The sequence below is a fragment of the Otolemur garnettii genome, unplaced genomic scaffold (genome assembly GCF_000181295.1).
Source record: "Otolemur garnettii isolate 467f Iridium unplaced genomic scaffold, OtoGar3 scaffold00317, whole genome shotgun sequence".
Classification (NCBI taxonomy): domain Eukaryota; kingdom Metazoa; phylum Chordata; class Mammalia; order Primates; family Galagidae; genus Otolemur; species Otolemur garnettii.
In genome coordinates, this window is record NW_003852712.1 from 341,278 (window position 1) to 361,245 (window position 19,968).

At 40.0% G+C, this 19,968-nt stretch overlaps 1 protein-coding gene and 1 pseudogene across 2 annotated transcripts; one reads left to right on the top strand and one right to left on the bottom strand.

The window, feature by feature from the left end:
* Positions 1-453: 453 nt before the first annotated feature.
* Positions 454-799, bottom strand: LOC111722687 (annotated as a pseudogene). The gene has a single exon (XR_002771399.1). The product of XR_002771399.1 is annotated as a cytochrome c oxidase subunit NDUFA4 pseudogene (transcript).
* A 4,116-nt stretch (positions 800-4,915) lies between these two features.
* Positions 4,916-6,304, top strand: LOC100957506 (binder of sperm protein homolog 1). The gene is made up of 3 exons (XM_023509032.1): positions 4,916-4,919; positions 5,096-5,227; positions 6,162-6,304. The coding sequence occupies exons 1-3, from the start codon at positions 4,916-4,918 to the stop codon at positions 6,302-6,304; spliced, it is 279 nt and encodes a 92-aa protein (XP_023364800.1).
* Positions 6,305-19,968: the final 13,664 nt, after the last annotated feature.

Sequence of the window (19,968 nt, forward strand, 5' to 3'; positions counted from 1 at the left end):
CAATAAAAATGTTACCATGTGCTACATAATGTATGTAATTGCTTGCTATGTGCCATGTATGGTGCATCTTTGTCATATTTTTTCATTTAATCTTCATAACCTATGAAGTCCAACTACAAAGAATCTTCTTTAACAGATACTAAAACTAATTTAATCTCATTTTAAAAGCTAAGGACAGTTAAGTAACTGTTTCAAATTGTACCTTCCATATAGTACTAAAAAGAAATAGAATAATGCAAAACAAAACAGAAAATGGTGAAATGAAAAACATATTCTAACATTATAATATGATTCATTTTACGCAAAAATGGGAAAAGTAAATCACTTACTTTTGCTTCCAGGATTTTTTGTTTGTTTGTTTGTTTTTAAGTTTTGGTTATTTATTCATCAGTATAATCCTCAACACAATACATCAATGTGCATGACTTCATGCATTTAGAAGAAAAATATTTCCTGGTTAAGTGGCAAATTGTGCGATGGCTTCTGGAAGACCTTCATTCTAAGCAGCTTTATTGTGAAACATTTGGTTTAGAAGTCTGGACTTTCTTTCTTCAGTTTGCTGTAATCCACATTCACTGAGTAGAACTTGTATTGATCAGTGGGAACCATTTTGTTCTGTGGTTCTGGGTTATTCTTTCTGTCCCAACTAACATCTGGATTGAACGATGCCAGATGCAAGACAGACAGGGCTGCTCCAGTACCTCCAGCTCCCATAAATACGAAGAGGGGAATCAAGCTCGGATGCTTCTTGGCCTGACTGAGGATCTGGCAAAGCATGTTTGTGGCAGAGGCCTTTAGTCTACGAGGAAAGAAAAATAAACATGCGGGTCAAGACCTGGACCAGGTCTTTAAAAAGAATTTTAATTGTTCCTATGCATTAATATTATCTGGAAAGTACAGTTGAACAAAAGGAAAATTACCCACAATTCACACTACCAAAAATAAGCACTATTGAATTTTGATGTACAACCTTCAAACTATCATTATTGTTATTATTATTATTTTAGAGACAGAGTCTCACTTTGTCACCCTCAGTAGAGTGCTATGGCATCACAGCTCACAGCAACCTCCAGCTCTTGGGCTTAGGTGATTCTCTTGCCTCAGCCTCCTGAGTAGCTGGGACGACAGGTGCCCTCCACAACACCCTGCTATTTTTTTGTTGCAATTTGGCCGGGGTCAGGTTTGAACCCTCTACCCTCAGTATATGAGGCTGGTACCCTACTCACTGAGCCACATGCACCGCCCAAACTATCATTATTTTTATTGGAATAGAATGTGGGGAATTATTTTCATTTTTTTATGTTAAGGCCGAAATCTGATGACAAATATTTGTTCAAAATTGTGTCTTTCAGATGGCCTTCCACCAACTCCAGGTAAGTTGTTAACCTTTCATTAGATTTCCTTTTTAAGTTTTACAATAAAAATGTGAAGTCATTAAATACTTTTTTCTGGTAAGAAATCATATTTTTTATAAAAACTACTATTTTATGTATTTACATATAAAGTAAGTAACTTTCAGAGTAAATGCAGGTAAAGAAATAATTTTACTGTTAATATTTGTGAGTGATTAAATATTTCATTGCATACAACTTCATAATGTAATTTTCTTTTTGCAAAAATCAAGTGTTTTTACTTATTTACTTTATTTCTTTTTATTGGTGGAGATTCAGTAGGGGTACAGAGAACCAGGTTAAAAATCACATTTTAAAGAACAGAATGAAATAGAAAGTGCCTTAAAAATGAAGCACACATTTTTCCATCTGTACTTTTATGTTCATCTTTATTAATGCCTACATGATATCATAAAGCTGTATTTTCTTTTAAAAACATTTTACTAATTGATATTTTTAATACTTCAATATTTTTTGAACTAATACTAATCATGTTGGAATGAGTATTTTTTAATCTAATCTGAATGTCATTTCAACAGAAAACGGGAAAGCACAGGCTAAGATACTGTAAAAGGAAAAAAAAATCCTATAAGTCTATATAAAATAACGGGCAGAATTATTCTTATTATTTTTTTTAGAGACAGAGTCTTACTTTGTTGCCCTTGGTAGAGTGCTGTGGCATCACAGCTCACAGCAACCTCCCGCTCTTGGGCTTAGGCAATTCTCTTGCCTCAGCCTCCCAAGTAGCTGGGTCTACAGGTATCTGCCACAACGCCTGGCTATTTTTTGTTACAGTTTGGCCAGGGCCAGGTTTGAACCTGCCACCCTCGGTATAGGAGACTGCCTTTCCCACTGAGCCACAGGTGTTGCTCCAACAGGCAGAATTATTTTATGATTGCATACTTTAAAATCCTTAAGAACACTAGTCAAAATTAATAATTTTAAAAGAGAATATGGCCATGTGGCTAAATATAAGATAAACACAACAGTCAGTAGTTTTCTCTATAATGGCAAGAACCAACTAGACATTGATGGAAAAGGAAAATATTGTATTTAGGGTCAATGACAAAAACAGCCTGGAATTAAATCAGCAAGAAATATGTAGGATTTATATAAAGTAAATAAGAAAACTGAAGAGTATAAAACCAATTCTGAAAACTTGAAGATCATGTCATGTTCTTGTGTGGAAGACATAATGCAAAAACAATGTCACTTTTCTCAAACTAATGTTTTTAATTCTATTTTATTACAGCTCAGTTTACAGTCTAAAAATAGTAAAATAAATGTTAGCTCCAAATTTTGTTTTTCAGAATCTAAAATTCTTCATCCAGAGGTCAAAGGTAAGTAATCATAAAACTTTTACTATTAAAATATACATTTTTAAAATTTTGTCAAAATTGAGCAATGGGGGGTTATTACTGGTACTTTTTTCCTTCTTTTATAAAATTAATGTAAGTACTTTGTAAATAGATTTTAAAAAAACCAGAAAAATGGGACCAAGTATGGTAGCCCACACTTATAAAACTAGCATTCTAGGAGGCCAAGGCAGGAGGATCATTGGAGGCTAAGAGTTCAACATCAGCCTGATCAAAAGTGACACCCCCATCTCTACAAAAATTAGAAAAATTAACCAGGTATGGGGGTAGGCGCCAATAGTCCCAGCTACTCATGAGGCTGAGGCAGGAGGATTGCTTGAACCCAGGAGTTTGAAGTTACAGTTAGCTGTGATGATGCCATGGTGCTCCAGTCTGGGTGATAGAGCAAGGTGGTATTTCATTTAAAAGCAAACAAACAGACAAACATAAACCCGAGAAATAAAAGTTACCTTAACTTAAACCAGCACTAATGTTTCTAACTCTTTAATTTCTGCCATTCTAACAGGGAAGAGCAGATTTTAAAATTCATAGAGAAAAGAATTCAATAACAATTAGCAATTTCATGAGCAAAAACAGTATTGGGTAGAAAAAAATAATTTGTTTGATAAAATATTTAAATATACTAAAATATCGTAGTACAAAGTTCATGGTATCAGCCCAGGGAAAGTCAAATAATGAGAAGAAAAAATATTTTTGTGATGATTGCTGGCTCCAGAGCCTGCTCATTTTACCATTGCGCTATCCTACCTCTCTACTAATTTTAATAAACTCTATAGAAAACATGAAATGGATCCCAGGATATATTAGAATTTAACACACGTTTTTAAATGTATAGATCATTTGTTTTATCATCAGTCTACCATTACTGAATAGCTGTTTGGAAAAAAATAAAGTTGCATTCTCCTCCTGCATCATATACAAAACCACATTCTTGCTAAATACAAATTATATGTAAAGAAACAAAATCATTTAATTTAAGGAGAAAATACAAGAAAATATATGAATAGCCTAAGGACCAGGAGATCTTTTAATACAAGGCAGGAATCATCTGTCATCCAGGGAAACCTGAACCATTGGTAAGGAAGATGAATTGCTATTGTCCTTTAAGAAAGCAGTATCCATCTGTGTTAAAGCTTCCCACGTGCTTTGTCCTAGTAACCTTGCTCTGGGGATTCTAGGCCTATGGAAAATGCTTCCGTATGTAAGGGTTTAAATACATGGAGTTTTTATAGCAGCTGTATTTACAGTGGGGGGAAAGTCTGCATGTAGAAAATACTGAATAAATTGTGAGAAATCCACATCACAGAACAAGAACCAGCATTAGAAGGGAGGTACGAGAGCTATAAGTTACTTGAAAAGGATTTCTAGGATGTGTTAAGTTAGAGCCTCGAGTTATGGACATAAAATACGATTTATTTTGAGGGATAGCAAAAATTCATGTGTGTGTGTGTATACTATTTTAAACATTACATGGCTGGATATTTTTTAGACATCTCACACACATGAGTGAGTGTATATACATGTATAACCATCAGAACTGATGTCATACAACGGCTGCCTGACAATTAAGTTCATGAACTCAGTACCATGCACTTAGGTTGGCAGCACTGTACGAACAGCTCAGCAGGGTTTCATAACCTTGATATATCAGTGTAAATCACTACTGTATTTGTGTTGATGTGTGATGTCTTTCTGAGTGGTGTTTGCTATTGTTTTTGCATGGTTTTGTGTGCCCTATGACAACAGCTCTGAAGGTCACTCCAGACAGAAGAGTTCCAGAATTGCTTTTAAGGGTGTACTAGGCTTTGGTATTGGTGCATAACTTCCCAAGGGGAGTACTTTGAAGGTGACCACAGTGAATCTCAGCAATGAGGCATGTAGCACTTTCTCTAGGATGAGTTTGTGAACCTAAGTGTCAGATTTCATATGTAACCACATACATACACATGTGTAGATGGAGAGATAGATCTTTCTATATCATTGAATGAGAGAGAGAGAAAGAGTCATCTCTGCAAGAAGATGAAGAAAGGAGATGGGGGTAGAGGGGTGGTGGTGAAGCAATTGTTGGTGGATAGTCTAGTCATACTTTCAAGCTTAGGATAGATTTCTGGAACTGACAGTTTATTCCCTGGGAAAGAAAACTGGGGCATGGGTATAAAACAAACAAACAAAATCCCTTCTGTCATTAGAGGCCCAAACAGCTCTGCCTTTGAGTGGTGCAATAATGTTCAATTTCAGAGTGCATCAGACCCTGGGAGGAAAGTCCCTCTGTTACATCTCCATAAAGACATTCAGAAACAGGTAAAGAATATTTTTTGTTTTCTCTAGATGGGAAGTGTGTCTTTCCATTCAAGCATAAAAACCTAATAATTCATGACTGCGTCAAGCTCAAGGCAAAACACAGTTGGTGCTCATTAAACAAGACTTACGAAGGATATTGGAAGTATTGCAACAAAGAGGGTGAGTGTCTTGCTTCTGAATACCTCAAGGTGGCCTTTTCTTTTTTTATCGTTTGGGACAAAGAATTAGGCTACACTGATTGCATTTGTTAGGTAAAGTCCCTCTTAAAATTGTGTCCAGCCCCCAAGAGGTGTGCCATACCTTGGCCGCTGAGGGTGAGATTTGGTGAGATATACAAGGGGGCTCTGAAAATGGAATCCATACCCAGTCAAATTGGAACACACAATAAGACTAAAGAACATGCAATTTCTGACAGTAAGAAAATCATGTTGCACCACAGATATATGATGAGCACTTTGATTACATTATCATGAAAAGAAATCTTGGCTGGGTGTGGTGGCTCACACTTGTAATCCCAGCACTCTGGGAGGCTGAGGCAGGTGGATTGCTTGAGCTCAGGAGCTTCAGGCCAGCCTAAGCAAGAGGGAGACCCCTCTCTACTAAAAATAGAAAAATTAGGCTGGCATTCTTCCTTTCTTTCCTTAAGATACCACACCATTCTCTTGCTCTTTCTCTCTCCTTGCCCCATCTTCCCTTCTCTCATTCCCTGCTTTCTACTCTTCCTTCTCTCTTTCTAATCTCTTCCCCCTACTCTTTTCCCTTTCTCTAATATAAAACTTATACTTTTATATTAAGAGAAAAAAAGAAGAAAGAAAAATTATCTGGGCATTGTGGCAGGTGCCTGTACATCCCAGCTACTCCAGAGGCTCAGGCAAGACGATTGCTTGAGCCTAAGAGGAGAGAAAATAGTAATTTTTGTATAACATTCAAGCAATATGGGATCTCACCATCCCACCCCAGTATTGTTCTCATGTTTTTGGTGAAAGAGGGCAGAACAGAAGTGTGTATGTGTGTGTGTGTGTGTGTGTGTGGCGTGGCAGAGGGGAGGTGTAAAATAAAAGGTTACTTATGTGGACTACTTTTTTCTCTGCAGACTTTGCAAAATGTGTGTTTCCCTTTTGGTTCAGACGCCTGATCTACTGGGAGTGTACAGATGATGGGGACGTATTTGGAAGAAAATGGTGTTCACTGACCAGGAATTATAACAAGGACAGAATTTGGAAATTTTGTGACTGATGGTGAGATTGACTGGGGGAGGAAGGATGAAGAAGTTTGATCATCCTTGTTGGAAAAAACCTATAGCTTTTGCTGGGAGGGAAGGAAGTAAAATCCTCATTAAAAGGGTTTATTTTTTTTTTCTGGGAAGTGAGATCCCCAATTTGAAGGGTTATTTGTCTGTAAATAAGTTGGGGTTTTCATTCTAGATTATAGGATTTTAACATGGAAACCTGTATTTTAGCCTCAGCACTTTTTCTAGCTAATTGTATAAAATTAGGTCCTTAAAAAAATGTTCAGGGACATTGGGTGATGAGTCAATATAGGTTCATCAGTTGGGACAAATATATCACTCTGATGGGGATATTGATAATGGGGGGGGCCATGCACGTGTGGGGGCAAGGAGTGTATGGGCAATGCCTGTACCCGCTACATCACTTAAAAATTGCTCTAAAAAATAAAGTTTGTTAAACATACAGGAGAATCTCTATAAGCTGACCACCCAAATGACTGTAACAAACTGGTCAACATAAGAAACTTCTGTGGAGTACATGTGGTTTATGTCTGGTCTATGAAAATTAGGTCAACTTAAGGAGGTGGTCCATGTAGAGAGGTGGTTGACTATGGAAGTTCTACTATAAATTTGAATATCTTGAATACAGGTAAAAAGTGCTAACTGAGGGCTGGGTGCAGTGGCTCATGCCTGTAATCCTAACACTCTGGGAAGGCGAGGCAGTGGTGGGGGGGGATTGTCTGATGTTAGGAGTTCTAGACCAGCCTGAGCAAAAGAAGGACTCTATGTCTACTAAAAATAGAAAAAACAAACAAACCACTAACTGGGCATTGTGGAGGGCACCTGTAGTTCCAGCTGCTGGGAGGCTGAGGCAAGAGGATTGCTCAAACCAAGAATTTGAGGTTGCTGTGACCTATGACACCACAGCACTCTACCCGGGGTGATAGTGAGACTGTGTCTCAAAAAAACCAAAGGTGCTCACTGAGCTAGAAATAGGTAGCTTCACATGTTAGAATGAAGTTCAAAAGGTCTGAGATATGAACCATATGAAAAAGAGTAGCATGCAGAGAGGAGCTGAGTGCATTGTACAGATGAGGGAAGGCCAGGGGGTTTGTCCTTGGTATGTCCACTGGGAACCAGAGGGTGGGCATGCTAGGGACTTAGGAGTTGGCTCTTAAGTCCAAAGAGAAGTCAGAGAGAGGTGTCAAGGAAGCAGACGCTAGATATAATCAAATGTGACTGTAAGGCACCATTGCTTTGGATCTGGGTGGGGAACAAATGGGAAGAGGGGATGGCCACATGCTGAATTTGGTTAGGTTTCCCAAGAGCCCAGATGGGAAATGGTAGTTACAGGCATCAGCACTGACTGGGGAGAGGGGCAAGAGTCGACGTCTGAAGGAAAAGTGGACAGAATAATTGGGAGTGGGGAGGGAAGAGTTAAGGATGAGTTCCCAGCTGTGGAATGATCAATGGCGTGGATTTTGTGGCCTCATTCTGAGAAGATATATTCTGGATAAGGAGCAAGCTGGGGATCAGAGAGGAGGTAGTGGTTCCATTTTTGCCTTTTTAAGTTCGAGGTATTTGAGATCTCTACCAACGAGACAGCTTTATGATCAGTCATGGAGCTCAGAGGACATGTATAGGTAGGGGACACAATTATGGGATTTGTTATGATACAGATGATATTTTAATTTATCATCTCACTGTCACTCTTTAACTACAGAAAATTTCAAACATACCCAAACATGGAGGGGATAGTGTAACATCATGATGGATCCCCATGTACTAATTACCCAAATTTAACCATCCACATTTGACGTTTGGCTTCAGTTATTCTTTTCCTTTTTTTCCCCTGCCAGAGTATTTTAAAAGAAGTCTAAAAGATGATTTCACCAATAAATACCTCTTTTTGCATGAGAATGGTATTTGATGTGAAAATATGAGTGTAGTCTCCCTAGAAGAGAGGCAGGAGAGAAGAGATCTCAGAAAACAGCCTGGAGTTACTGTGAAATTGTAAGTTTGTAGAGGAGGGCTCGGCGCCTGTGGCTCAAGCGGCTAAGGCACCAGCCACATACACCTAAGGTGGCAGGTTCGAATCCCCAGCCTGGGCCCACCAAACAACAATGACGGCTGCAACCAAAAAATGGCCAGGCGTTGTGGCGGGCGCCTGTAGTCCCAGCTACTTGGGAGGCTGAGGCAGGAGACTCGCTTGAGCCCAGGAGTTGGAGGTTGCTGTGAGTGTGATGCCATGGCCCTCTACCCAGGGGGATAGCTTGAGGCTCTGTCTCAAAAAAAAAAGTTTGTAGAGGAGGAATTCTGAAATAAAGTGAGACATGGAAACCAGGGAGAAAAGAAGACAGTAAGAAGTGTGTTTAATATCCTGTTTTTCATGGAAGAGGCATCTCCAGTAAAAGGAAGTTATCAATGGCATATAAAAGATCAAGTAAGATGTGTAAACATCCACAGTGTGTAAATTATATAATATAATAGCTGTAAGTTTATATAATATGTAATACTTGAAAGATGTCCATTGTGTTGGAACACATTAAATGTATTTAGTAGAAGTTTCCATAGAGTTGTGGGGGATACAAGTCAGAATGGAGTTATTTTTAGGGCTAATGGGTGGTAAACAATTGCACTTAAAGTATGTAGCCTACCCTTTTCTGAAGTTTGGGTCTGAAAGAAATAAAAGTATAAGTCATTTTAAAAAGTAAAAGTTGGGCATGATGGTGGTGCCTGTGGCTCAGTGAGTGTGAAATATACCAAGGTTGCTGGGTTTGAACCCGGCCCCACCCAAACAACAACAAAAAATAGCTGGGTGTTATGGCAGGCACCTGCAGTCCCAGCTACTTAGGAGGCTGAGGTGAGATTATTGCCTAAGCCCAAGAGCTGGAGGTTGCTGTGAGCTGTGATGCCATGGCACTCTACTGAGGGTAACAAAGTGAGACTCTGCCTCAAAATAAATAAATAAATAAAAAGTTGGCATGGTGTCTCATTCCTGTGATCCCAGAATTTTGTGAGGCTGAGGTAGGATTACCTGAGATGAGGAGCTTAAGACCAGCCTCACCAACATAGTGAGATCCGGTTTCTACAATTTTTTTTTTTTTTTTGTAGAAAATTAACTGGGCATGGTAGCATCTGTCTATAGTAAGTTTATGTAATATATAATACTTGAAAGATGTCCATTGTGTTGGAACACATTAAATGTATTTAGATAAGTTTCCATAGAGTTGTGGGGGATACAAGTCAGAGTGGAGTTATGGAGTTATGGAGTTTTTTTTTTGTTTGTTTTTGTTTTTTTTTTGAGGCAGAGTCTCACTTTGTTATGCTCGGAAGAGTGCCATGGCATCACAGCTCACAGCAACCTCTAGCTCTTGGGCTTAGGCAATTATCTCACCTCAGCCTCCTGAGTAGCTAGGACTACAGGTGCCTGCCACAACCCCTGGCTATTTTTTGTTATAGTATGCCCCAAATTAACTGGGCATGGTAGCATCTATCTATAGTCCCAGCTACTTGAGAGGCTGAGGCGGGAGGACCACTTGAGCCTGGGAGATGGAGGTTGCTGTGAGCTATGATGATATCACTGCAGTCTATCCTGGGCAGCAGAGTAGTACCCTGAAAGAAAGAAAGGAAGAGAAAAAAGCCCAGGAAGGATGGAAAGGAGGTAGGGAGGGAGGGAAGGAAGAACGTGGAGGGTGAAAAAGAAAACCAGATTAAAAAGGTAGCTGTTGAAGAAGACTATAGGGTCTACAGGAGAATGAATGAACTTATATATAAGATACAGGCAGATGAGAGAGAGTTAGACACATAGACATGTAGATACAAATATAGACACAAACGCATTTGTATGTTCACACGCACATATACGTATGCATGTACAGACATAGATGTATGTGATTGTTCAGAGGTAAGAACAAGTAGACAGAACGTGACTGATGGAGGGTTGGGGGTTCAAAATTGAAGGAGTTTCTATTGCATTTTCTCAGAAAAGTAGTGGAAAATGTGAGAGGTGGGTATTTAAGGAGAGTAGGAAAGGTAGGAATGGTCATTGAAGAGTGGCAAGTAAGATGGCCAGGAAAACATGTAGTAAGAGAGCTGACCAGCACGGACAGCTGGCGGAGGCTACCATGCCAGCAGGAAGCTGGTGACGCACTCATATTGGGTAATCATGGAACACCCGCAACTACGAATTACCCTGCGGTGTTCAGAGACGGTAACAGCAAGACCTGAAGGATGAGAGGAAAGAGACATTTTTGGAATTGAGAAGGGGGAAAGTAAAGGAGCAAGAGAAAGGGGGGAGGATGGGCAGAGAGTGAAAGAACGGGCAGAGAGAGAGACAGAGTAGGAGAGAGAGAATGAGAGAGAAAGTATGTGTGGGGGAGAAAGTGGGGAGGGAGAAAGGGAGACAGTGTGAGAGAAAGGAGGAGAAAATGTGAGAGAGACAGTGAGAGAGAGTAGAAGTGAGAATGAGAGTGGGGCGAGGGAGAGAGGGAGGGGATGGGGGAAGAGAGAGAGAGACAGAAAGAGAGAGAGAGAGAGAGGCAGAAAAAGGACTGTTTGGCAGAAGCTATGAGCTGTGGAAGTGCTCAAGTGATGGCACGGGAGCCAAGGGAATTAGTACCCAACTTCCTTCCCTCCAACCCAGCAGTCCGCAACCTTTTGGCACCAGGGACTGGTTTCGTGGAAGATAATAAATATTTCCATAGGCTGAGGGGGTAGGGTTGGGTTGGGTGGGGGGAGATGGTTTGGGAATGATTCAAGCACACTACATTTTTGTGAACTTTATTTCTATTATCATTACTGTGTAATATATAATGAAATAATTGTACAACTCACCATAATGCATAATCAGTGGGAGGCCTGAGCTTTTTTCCTCCAACTAGAAGGTCCCATTTGGTGGTGGGGGGGGGGATGGGAGACAGTGATACTGAAGGGTGTTTCTGCTATAAATCCTGCCACTAGATGCAGCTTAATTTTCACTTGCCACTTATTGACAGCTTTTTTATTTTTCTGAGACAGAGTCTCCCTCTGTGCTCTGAGTAGAGTGCTGTGTTGTCATAGCTCACAGGAACCTCAAATTTCTCAGTTCAAGCCATCCTCTTGTCTTAGCCTCCTGAGTAGCTGGGACTACAGGTGCCCTCCATGACGCCCTTTTTAGTAGAGATAGGGTCTAGCTCTTGCTCAGGCTGGTCTTGGACACCTGACAGCTCCACCTGCCTTGGCCTCCCAGAGTTCAAGGATTATGGTAGTGAACCACTGTGTTGGCCTCACTGATAGAGTTTTTTTTTTTTTTTTTTTTTGATATGAGTCTGCAAGCAACTGATTTGCAGTCAGACCTCTCTGCTGATGACAATCTGTATTTGTAGCCACTCCCCAGAACTAGCATCACCACCTCAGCTCTACCTTAGATCATCAGGCATTAGATTCTCCCAAGGAACATGTAGCCTAGATCCCTCACTATCACAGTTTACAGTAGGATTCCTGCTCCTATAAGAATCTAATGCTGCTGGCAGACTGACAGGAGGCAGAGCTCAGGTGGTGATATGCGTGATAGGGAGTGGCTGTAAACACAGATGAAGCTTAGTGTGCTCACCTGCTCACCTTCTGCTGTGGGGCTTAGTTCCTAACAGGCCATAGATCTATACAGGTCCGTAGCGCAGGGGTTGGGGAACTGCAGCTCTAATCTGCCCAGTTTTTCCCACTGGCCAGAGGAAAGGGAGCTCAGAGTAGAACAGAAGTAGAAGGTGAGTCTGGAGGGGCTGTGTGGATGGCACTCAGCATGGTTGGAGATCATGAGTTAGTAATCACAGCAAACTGAATCATGAGATTTCCACCAATGCATATAGCTGCTCGAGGGATCACACTGAGAAAGGAGACGTTTGGGTTTCTTTCTGGGTGGGTGTTTGGTTTGGTGGGTGTGGCAGAAGATCAGCTGGCTGAGGATGGAGTGTATTCAAAAGAAAGATTATAATGATAAGCGTGGAGTCTAAAGTGTATAATTAGGAAAGTAAAGATAAGGGTGAATAAAAGGAGAGGAAAGTAGAGGCTCAGCAGATTTTGGAAGCCCCAGTTGATTTCGACTTCTTCTTCCAGCTGCTCCTGAGTGGGAACAAGAAGATGATGGCGAGTGGGAACAAGAAGATGATGGCCTTGCAGAATGCATTTCTCTGCTTGCTGATTTTTCCATAGTACTCAATAAAGAGTCTCCAGGCAAACACCGCCTTTCTTTTTTGGGCTGAATTGCAGGGTCCAATCTCTCGACAATTGGCAGTCCCCAAATGTTGACCCAGAATTTTAGCCAGCTTCCTCTAACCCCAAAACATTTTCAAAATAAAATGAAGCTGTCCTTCTCTTGTCTTTGTGAAACAGATGAGAGGCAAAGGTGATGAATGAAAAAGTGCATGTGTTTATGTGCACAAATACGGATCCCAGTGGAGGTAGAAGGACCGTGGTGATGGCTGGGTTAACTTAAAGTCAATTGAGTGTGCTGGTGATGAATGAGGTGGTACTAGCACAACGACAGGAGGTTGTGTTCCCTAGAAATGAGTAAAATGTTCCATATTTTAAAATTTGTTCTAAATTTAAAAAAATGCTCTGCAATTTTAACATATTAAAATAAGTGCTGAAGTCAGGCACAGTGACTCATGACTATACAAATCCCAGCACTTTGGGAGGCCGAGGCAGAAGGATTGCTTGAGGCCAGGAGTTTGAGACCAGCCCAAACAACATGGTGACACCCTGCGTGAGCTATGATCATGCTACTACACTCCAGCCTGGGTGACACAGCAAGACCCTGTCTCTCAATTAATTAATTAATTAAACACTCTCTCTTCCTCAGTTCTGCTATTCTAATTCCACACATCTGCAGTAACCAAGGTGAAACATTTTCTATTTCTAGTTTCTATATAACTAGCTGAAAGAAACAATTGTTATGGAGAATGAGAAAAAAACAAGAAAACTTAAAGAAATAGAAAAATAAGAAAACATTAAGATTTTTGGTTCACATAAGAATATCAAGATTAGTTTGGGGCAACTGGGATGGCGGAGTCACTCTGTCTTGTATTTAAATAAGAAAAGAATTTTAATACACCAGCCCCCTGTTAGATTGTGAAATTTGGTTCATAGATTCCTCTTGCCCTTTACAATGTTGGAAATGAGGAAAACACCAATTACCTTCTGATTTAATAGCGCAAACCTCAGACATTTATTCCATTTAGCAATGCAGAGGTGTCAGTTACAACTAGGAAAGCAGATTGATGAGTATGAACAACAGTCAGAATGATAGCTCTTTCCCCATCAGAGGACACAGAACAGAGTAACAATTTCTCAAGACCTTTCCATATTCTAAAAGCTCCTTGTTCAAATTGTATTTCCAAGTCTTTAACAATGAACAAAACAGATTGGTAACAGATGCTAATGTGATCACAAATCTTTCTATCACATAGTTAAACAAGAATAATGTCCATAGAAGTGTTCTCATTTAACAAGGAAGGAGCTATTTGGTATGAATGAACACTGTGCTAAAAAGCAAGGTGATGAAATATTAAGTGGCAAGCAGTCTGTTTCAGCTGGGTAGGCCAGCTGGAAAAGTTATTTGGGGATAGGAAGAACATCAAGTTGAAGTCTCTAATGCAGGAACAGGTGTGGCATATTTGGGGACTAGAAACAGAAATGCAGCTATAATACAGAAAATGAGACAGAGAATGATATAGGGGGGTCACTACGAAGGTTTTGAGACAGACTGTGATGTGGTCTATTATTCCACTTCCAAGAAACACAGTCGATAGCATCCTTTCTGATTCACCTGTGCAAGTTTCAACAGACAGATAAAAATGTATTAACAGATCCAGATGCTCTGATTTCTTTCTTTCTTTCTTTTTTAGTTTTTGGCCAGGGCTGGGTGTGAACTCGCCACCTCCAGCATATGGGGTCAGCAGTGCCCTTCTTCTTTGAGCCACAGGCACTGTCGGATTTATATTTTCATTGTATCTTGCATCAGCAAAATCTCTGTGCTAAAGCCACTGTTTTAAGTGATACTTTGCAACAAGTTATAGGTATTCTTGACCTATTCCTGCAAAAGCTGCACAGCATCTCTGTATCATAAAGTTGAAGGATGAGGTACTCAGTATGGTTTTGCTGTATCATTCTGAAGTGCTGTTGGCTATCACAGGGATAGGTGTTAGCCAAAATATTATCTCTGTGAGAATAGATAGTTACATTTTATGAATAGAATCAGCAATGTGAATTAGCAAGAGAAGATTTCTATAAAAATGCAACATTTGTATGTGATTCATGTCAGATCAAAACGACGTGACAATTTCTTAGCAAGGTAACACCAACTCTGTACTGTACGTGGCAAAACATCCAAGCATTTTGAAAGACAGCTGTTTTTTTTTTCAAAACACTTCTTCAAAAGGAAATTTCAGGTGAAAAATTTCCCCATGGGGTGGGGGCACTTGCCACCTTCCAATTTCAAGATAGTTCTTTTTTTTTCCTTTCTTCCTGCTTTCTTCTTACAATTCCTTATTTAAACTAGGACAGCTACTTTCTCAGCTTTTCTCTGAACTGAGACCGGTGGTTTCTGCGATTCAAAACTCAAGGGCGCACTCTTCTGTCCATATGGTGAACTGCAGTTTCTTTCATACCTGGCTTTTTTGTTGGCAAGGAGAAGTACGCGTCAGATTTGTTTCTTCTTTTTTTTTTTTTTTTGGTTCTGTTTTACTTTGTAGTATCTGAAGAAGGTTACTTTTTCACTTTCCTTCTTTTTCTCGTCATCCATCAGTCTCTGAAGAACAGCTCTCCCCTTTGTTTTACCCCTTCCTCTAGAAGTGAGGCTTTTCAAGTTGCCAGGTCAAGTACACGGACTTTAAGTTCCCTTCCTAACCTTATCCTCCGAGTTACCAAGATTTGCTTTTCCGTATTTTCTCATTTAGGTTAGAATTTGTCCTCTGTGGGTGATTGTTGCTCAGTGTTAGAACTTTTGATCCTTTTTCTTCTTCACATTAATTTCCTCCCCCTTGAGAAGTGGCTGTGCTGGAAACTGTTGTTGACTTTATCATTCATCGCCTCTCCCCTCCCGCTTCCTCCTCAGTCTTTTACTAAGTTTAGCTTTACTTACTCCTCCCTGAATAATTTAAGCCTTAGAGCCTAGCCAATTGGCTCTAGAGAACCAATAATCATTATTCCTAAAAATGGCTCGAATTACCTGACCAACATCAGACCTTCCCAAGACCATACTGACTGAGCTATGATACTGTATTTGTCAAGACAGCCCCAGCAGAGGATTTTGAATGTTGTCACCACAAAGAAATGATATATGTCTAAAGTGATGACTGTGGTTATTTACTCTGATTTGATTCTTATACTACGGGCACACACATTGAAACATCACACTGCACGTGGAAATGCGTTTAATTGTTGCGTGTCAGTTGCAAATTAAATAAACAAAACAAACAAAAAAAAGCCTCGGAGAAGCACTGCTTCAGCATCAAAGATCTTTGGAATCAGGTGACCTTTGCCCAGAGAGATGGGCAAGTGGGTTACACCTGTACCTTTTCTAAGCTTGGGAGAATAATTTTACAATTGCTCGATTACTTTGATAGTGATTCTAGGATGTTCAAATAGGTTATAAATAAATCCCTGCTGTGTTTATCTGAAGCATTAACACAAAGCCCACTGCCTGGCTTCCACTTTCCTAGAGAATCAATCTTTATGAGGTACAGTAGGAGTTTTATAGCATTGTCTGTTCTTTTATTCTCCAAGTCTCCAAAATTTAAGACTTTTGTGTATTTAAGTGTGTATGTGTTTGGGCATGTGGCGTTCTGGAATAGCTCCTGTAGACTTGGTTGGATACATACCTACAGCACTAGATTTAGTTTGTAGAAAGATGTGTTTGTGTTTTTTAGAAAAACATTAAAATTCTAGTGTTTTATTAATTAATAGATTTTATTTTCTTTCAGAGCAGTCATAGGTTTACAGAAAAATTGAATGGAACTGAATTCCCATATACCACCTACCCCATCTGCCCCCCCCCCCAGTTTCTCCATTATTAACACCTTCCATTAATATGGTATGTTTCTTACAATTGATATGCCAATACTGATTCATTTTTATTAAAGATTATGATTTACATCGGGGCACACTCTGTGTTGTGCATTCTGTGGGTTTGGACAAACATATAATGACATGTATCCACCATTACAGAGTATTTTCATTGTCCAAAAACATCTCCTGTGCCCCACCTGTTCTTATCTCCCTCCTCTCTTACCCACAGCCACCACCGATATTTTTCCAGAATATCATATAGTTAGAGTCATACAGTATATAACCTTTTTCGATTGGCTGCTTTCGCTTACTGATATGCATTTAAGTTTCCTCCATGTCTTGTTATGGCTTGATAACTCATTTCTTTTTAGGGCTAAATATTATTCCTTTCATTGTCTGGCTGTCTCATGGTTTATTTGTCCTTCTCCTCCCAAGGGACAGCTTGGTTGCCTGCACTTTTTGGCAACTATAAATAAAGCTGCTGTAACCATCCAGGCACAGGTGTTTGTATGGGCCTAAGTTTTCAATTCTTTTCAGTAAATACCAAGTAGTTCAATTACTAGATCATATGGTAACCATATGTTTGGTTTGGTAACTGCCAAACTTTCTGCCAGAGTTCCTGCCAAAGTGGCTGTATCATTTTGCATTCCCAGCAGCAATAAATGTGAGTAACTCTTGCTCCACATTCTCACTAGCATTTGGTATTTTCAGTGATTTGAATTCTAGCCATTCCCATAGGTGTGTAGTGATAGCTCATTGTTATTTTAATTTGCAATTCCGTGTGGACATATGACATTGGGCACCTTTTCACATCCTTATTTGCCATCATTCTGTCTTCTTCAGCAAGACATCTGTTCAGATCTTTACCATTTTAGGGGTTGATTTGTTTTCTTTTCTTTTTTTTTTTATTGAATGGTAACTATGTACATTAATGCACTTCTGGGGTACGGTGTGGGGTTTTTGTTGAGTTAAGAGTTCTTTGTATATGTTAGAGACCAGACCTTTATTTGATATATGTTTTCCCAAGGTTCTCTCGCAGTCTGTGGCCTATCTTTTCATTTTCTTCACAGTGCCTTTCATGGAGCAGACATTTAAAATTTTAATGAAATCCAACTTACCAATTTTTCATTCAGAGATCATGCTTTTGGTATTGTATTAAATGGCCGTTACCAAACCCAAAGTCACATAGATTTCCTATGTTATCTTCTAGGAGTATTATAGTTTTTCAATTTACATTTAGGTTTATGGTCTATTTTGAGTTAATTTTTGTGATTCTCTTTTTTATTATTTGTTTACTTATTTATTTATTTGCATAAGGAGGTCCAGTTACTCCAGCATCATTTGCTGAAAAAAATTATCTTTTCTCCACTGAACTGCCTTTTGTTCTTTGTCAAAGATCAGTTGGCTATAGTTGTGTGAGTCTATTTCTGGGCTCGCCAGTCTGTTGAACTGAGGGAGGGAATGCTGCCAGATAGAGTCACAACTGTAGATGCCCTGAAGTAGAATTATGTTTGGGATGTTTGAGGGATGGCAGGGAGGTCACTTGGCTTGAATAAATTAGGAAACGTGAAGAGCAAGGAACAGGGTTACAGAGGCTGCCAGAGTATTCCTAGCTGCTGTTTACCTGAACAGCCATTCCACGCAGGGTGCTCCTGGTCAGGCCCTAACAAGGCTGGAGGGGCCTACCTGTTGACATCTGGAGATTGTTAATTCACTTCCAAGGCCTAATGTCATAGATAAGTTGGGCAACTGGACTCCATGGTACTGGTCAAGGATCCAGGGTTCTCTGTGCACTCAGTGAAGTGTTGACTAATTATACATTTAAAGTAAAAATGCTTTGAAGATATAACCACTTTGAGATAGGAAGATACTGAGTGACTTTGTAACCTGGGTGAATCTGTTTGCCATACCATGCTGAGTAATAACATTGCTGATATTTACTTTTACTGTGAGAATTAAAAAGTAACACAGAGAAAGAGGAGAACAGAGCAATTCTTTAAGGAGATATCCCTGCTGCTCTCTGGAATTGCTGGCTTTTCTGTGAATAAAACTGTTGGTCTCTCATCCACTTCTCCATTGGTTGGCTTGGGTAAAAGGTGCGCAGACTGATTGGTCTGGCAACAAGAGTTCAGACCATTGCAGGCCTTGCAGTTTTTTCAAAGTGTTATGGAAAGCTATGGGGATTCTTATCATAGCAGTGATGTGATCTCACTCTAATCACCATGGGGAGAGATTGAAGGGCAGGGAAACTGGTAGGTACCATGTTTCCCTGAAAATAGGACCTACCCCAAAAATAAGCCCTAGCAGGATTTCTATGCATTTGTTAAATATAAGCCCTACCCTGATAATAAGACCTAGTGATGGGCGTGGCTATGCAGTGTATCTACATAGCCACGTCATGCATTTTGGCACAGAAAGGAAGTCATCCCCTGAAAATAAGCCCTAGTGTGTCTTCCTGAGAAAAAATAAATATAAGATGGTGTCTTATTTTGGGGGAAACATGGTAGCTGTTGTGGTGGGCTGGGAGTAAACCCAGATCAGAGGCAGAGCACTGAAGAAAGTGGGAAGTGGCTGGATTCAGGGTCTTAGGAGGTAAAGCCCTCAGAATTTGGTAGAGTGTTGAAATAGGGTGGGTGGGGGGGAGAAGAGTTAGGGATAACATCAGTGTGACCTGAGCATCCATGGGAGTGGTTGGGTTGTTTTCTGAGATAGGATGGCAGGGGGGATACCAAGAGTAGCTTGATGACCACTATTGGGAAAAACAAGATTGAAATAGGTGAAGCCAGTCACCCAAAGTCTCACAGTTAGAAAGAGGCCAACTTTTATTTCAAGCTCATATGTTTCTGACCTCATTCACTTTCTCATTACCACATCTCCATGTAGCAGTGAATGCCCCATCCTCATTTCTCTCCTAAAACTTGCAAGACCATGAGAGCTGTGGATGAAAACTAAGTACAAGTTGTTTTTGTGGGATTATCTTTTAACTTTACTCTATTTTTTTATGTTTACTTTACTTTTTACATCTCACCTTTGCTTTTTGTGTTGACTTTTTATGTCAACTCTCATACTGGTGATTGAAGATTTCCCAAGGGCATAAACAAAGCTGAGGCCAACAGTCTCATCTTGCAGAGGGAAATCAGGGTGTTAGCGACTGAATTGTGTCTTCCCAGAATTGAAATGCTGAAGCTCTAATCCCTAATGTGGCTGCATTTGGAGATATAATCCATAAGGAAGTAATAAAGGTTAAGTGAGACCATAAAGGTGGGGCTTTAATCTGTTAGGGCTGGTGTCAATATAAAGAAGATACAGAGACACCAGAGATATTTCTTCCCCCACAATCCCAACCTGTGCACACAGAGAAAAGCTGTAAGAGGACACAGTGGGAGGGCAGATAGCTACCAGGAAGAGAGTCCTCACCAGCCTCACCAAACTTCCCAGCATCTTGATCATGGACTTTTAGTTCCCAGAACTGGGAAAAAATACATACCTGCTGTTAAAGTTTGTGGTATTTTGTTTGGCAGCCTTAGTCAACTTTTGAAAGCAACAAATACTCGTGAAGGCTGAATGCCTGTGATTCGTCTTGTACTGTGCTCTGGAAAACACAGACAAATAACAACCCCTGTTATAG

Bases quoted from the DNA above. Each gene is read 5' to 3' on its own strand.
- LOC100957506 (XM_023509032.1), top strand. The intron at 5,228-6,161 runs GTGAGTGTCTTG...TTTTCTCTGCAG, and splicing joins GAAGTATTGCAACAAAGAGG to ACTTTGCAAAATGTGTGTTT.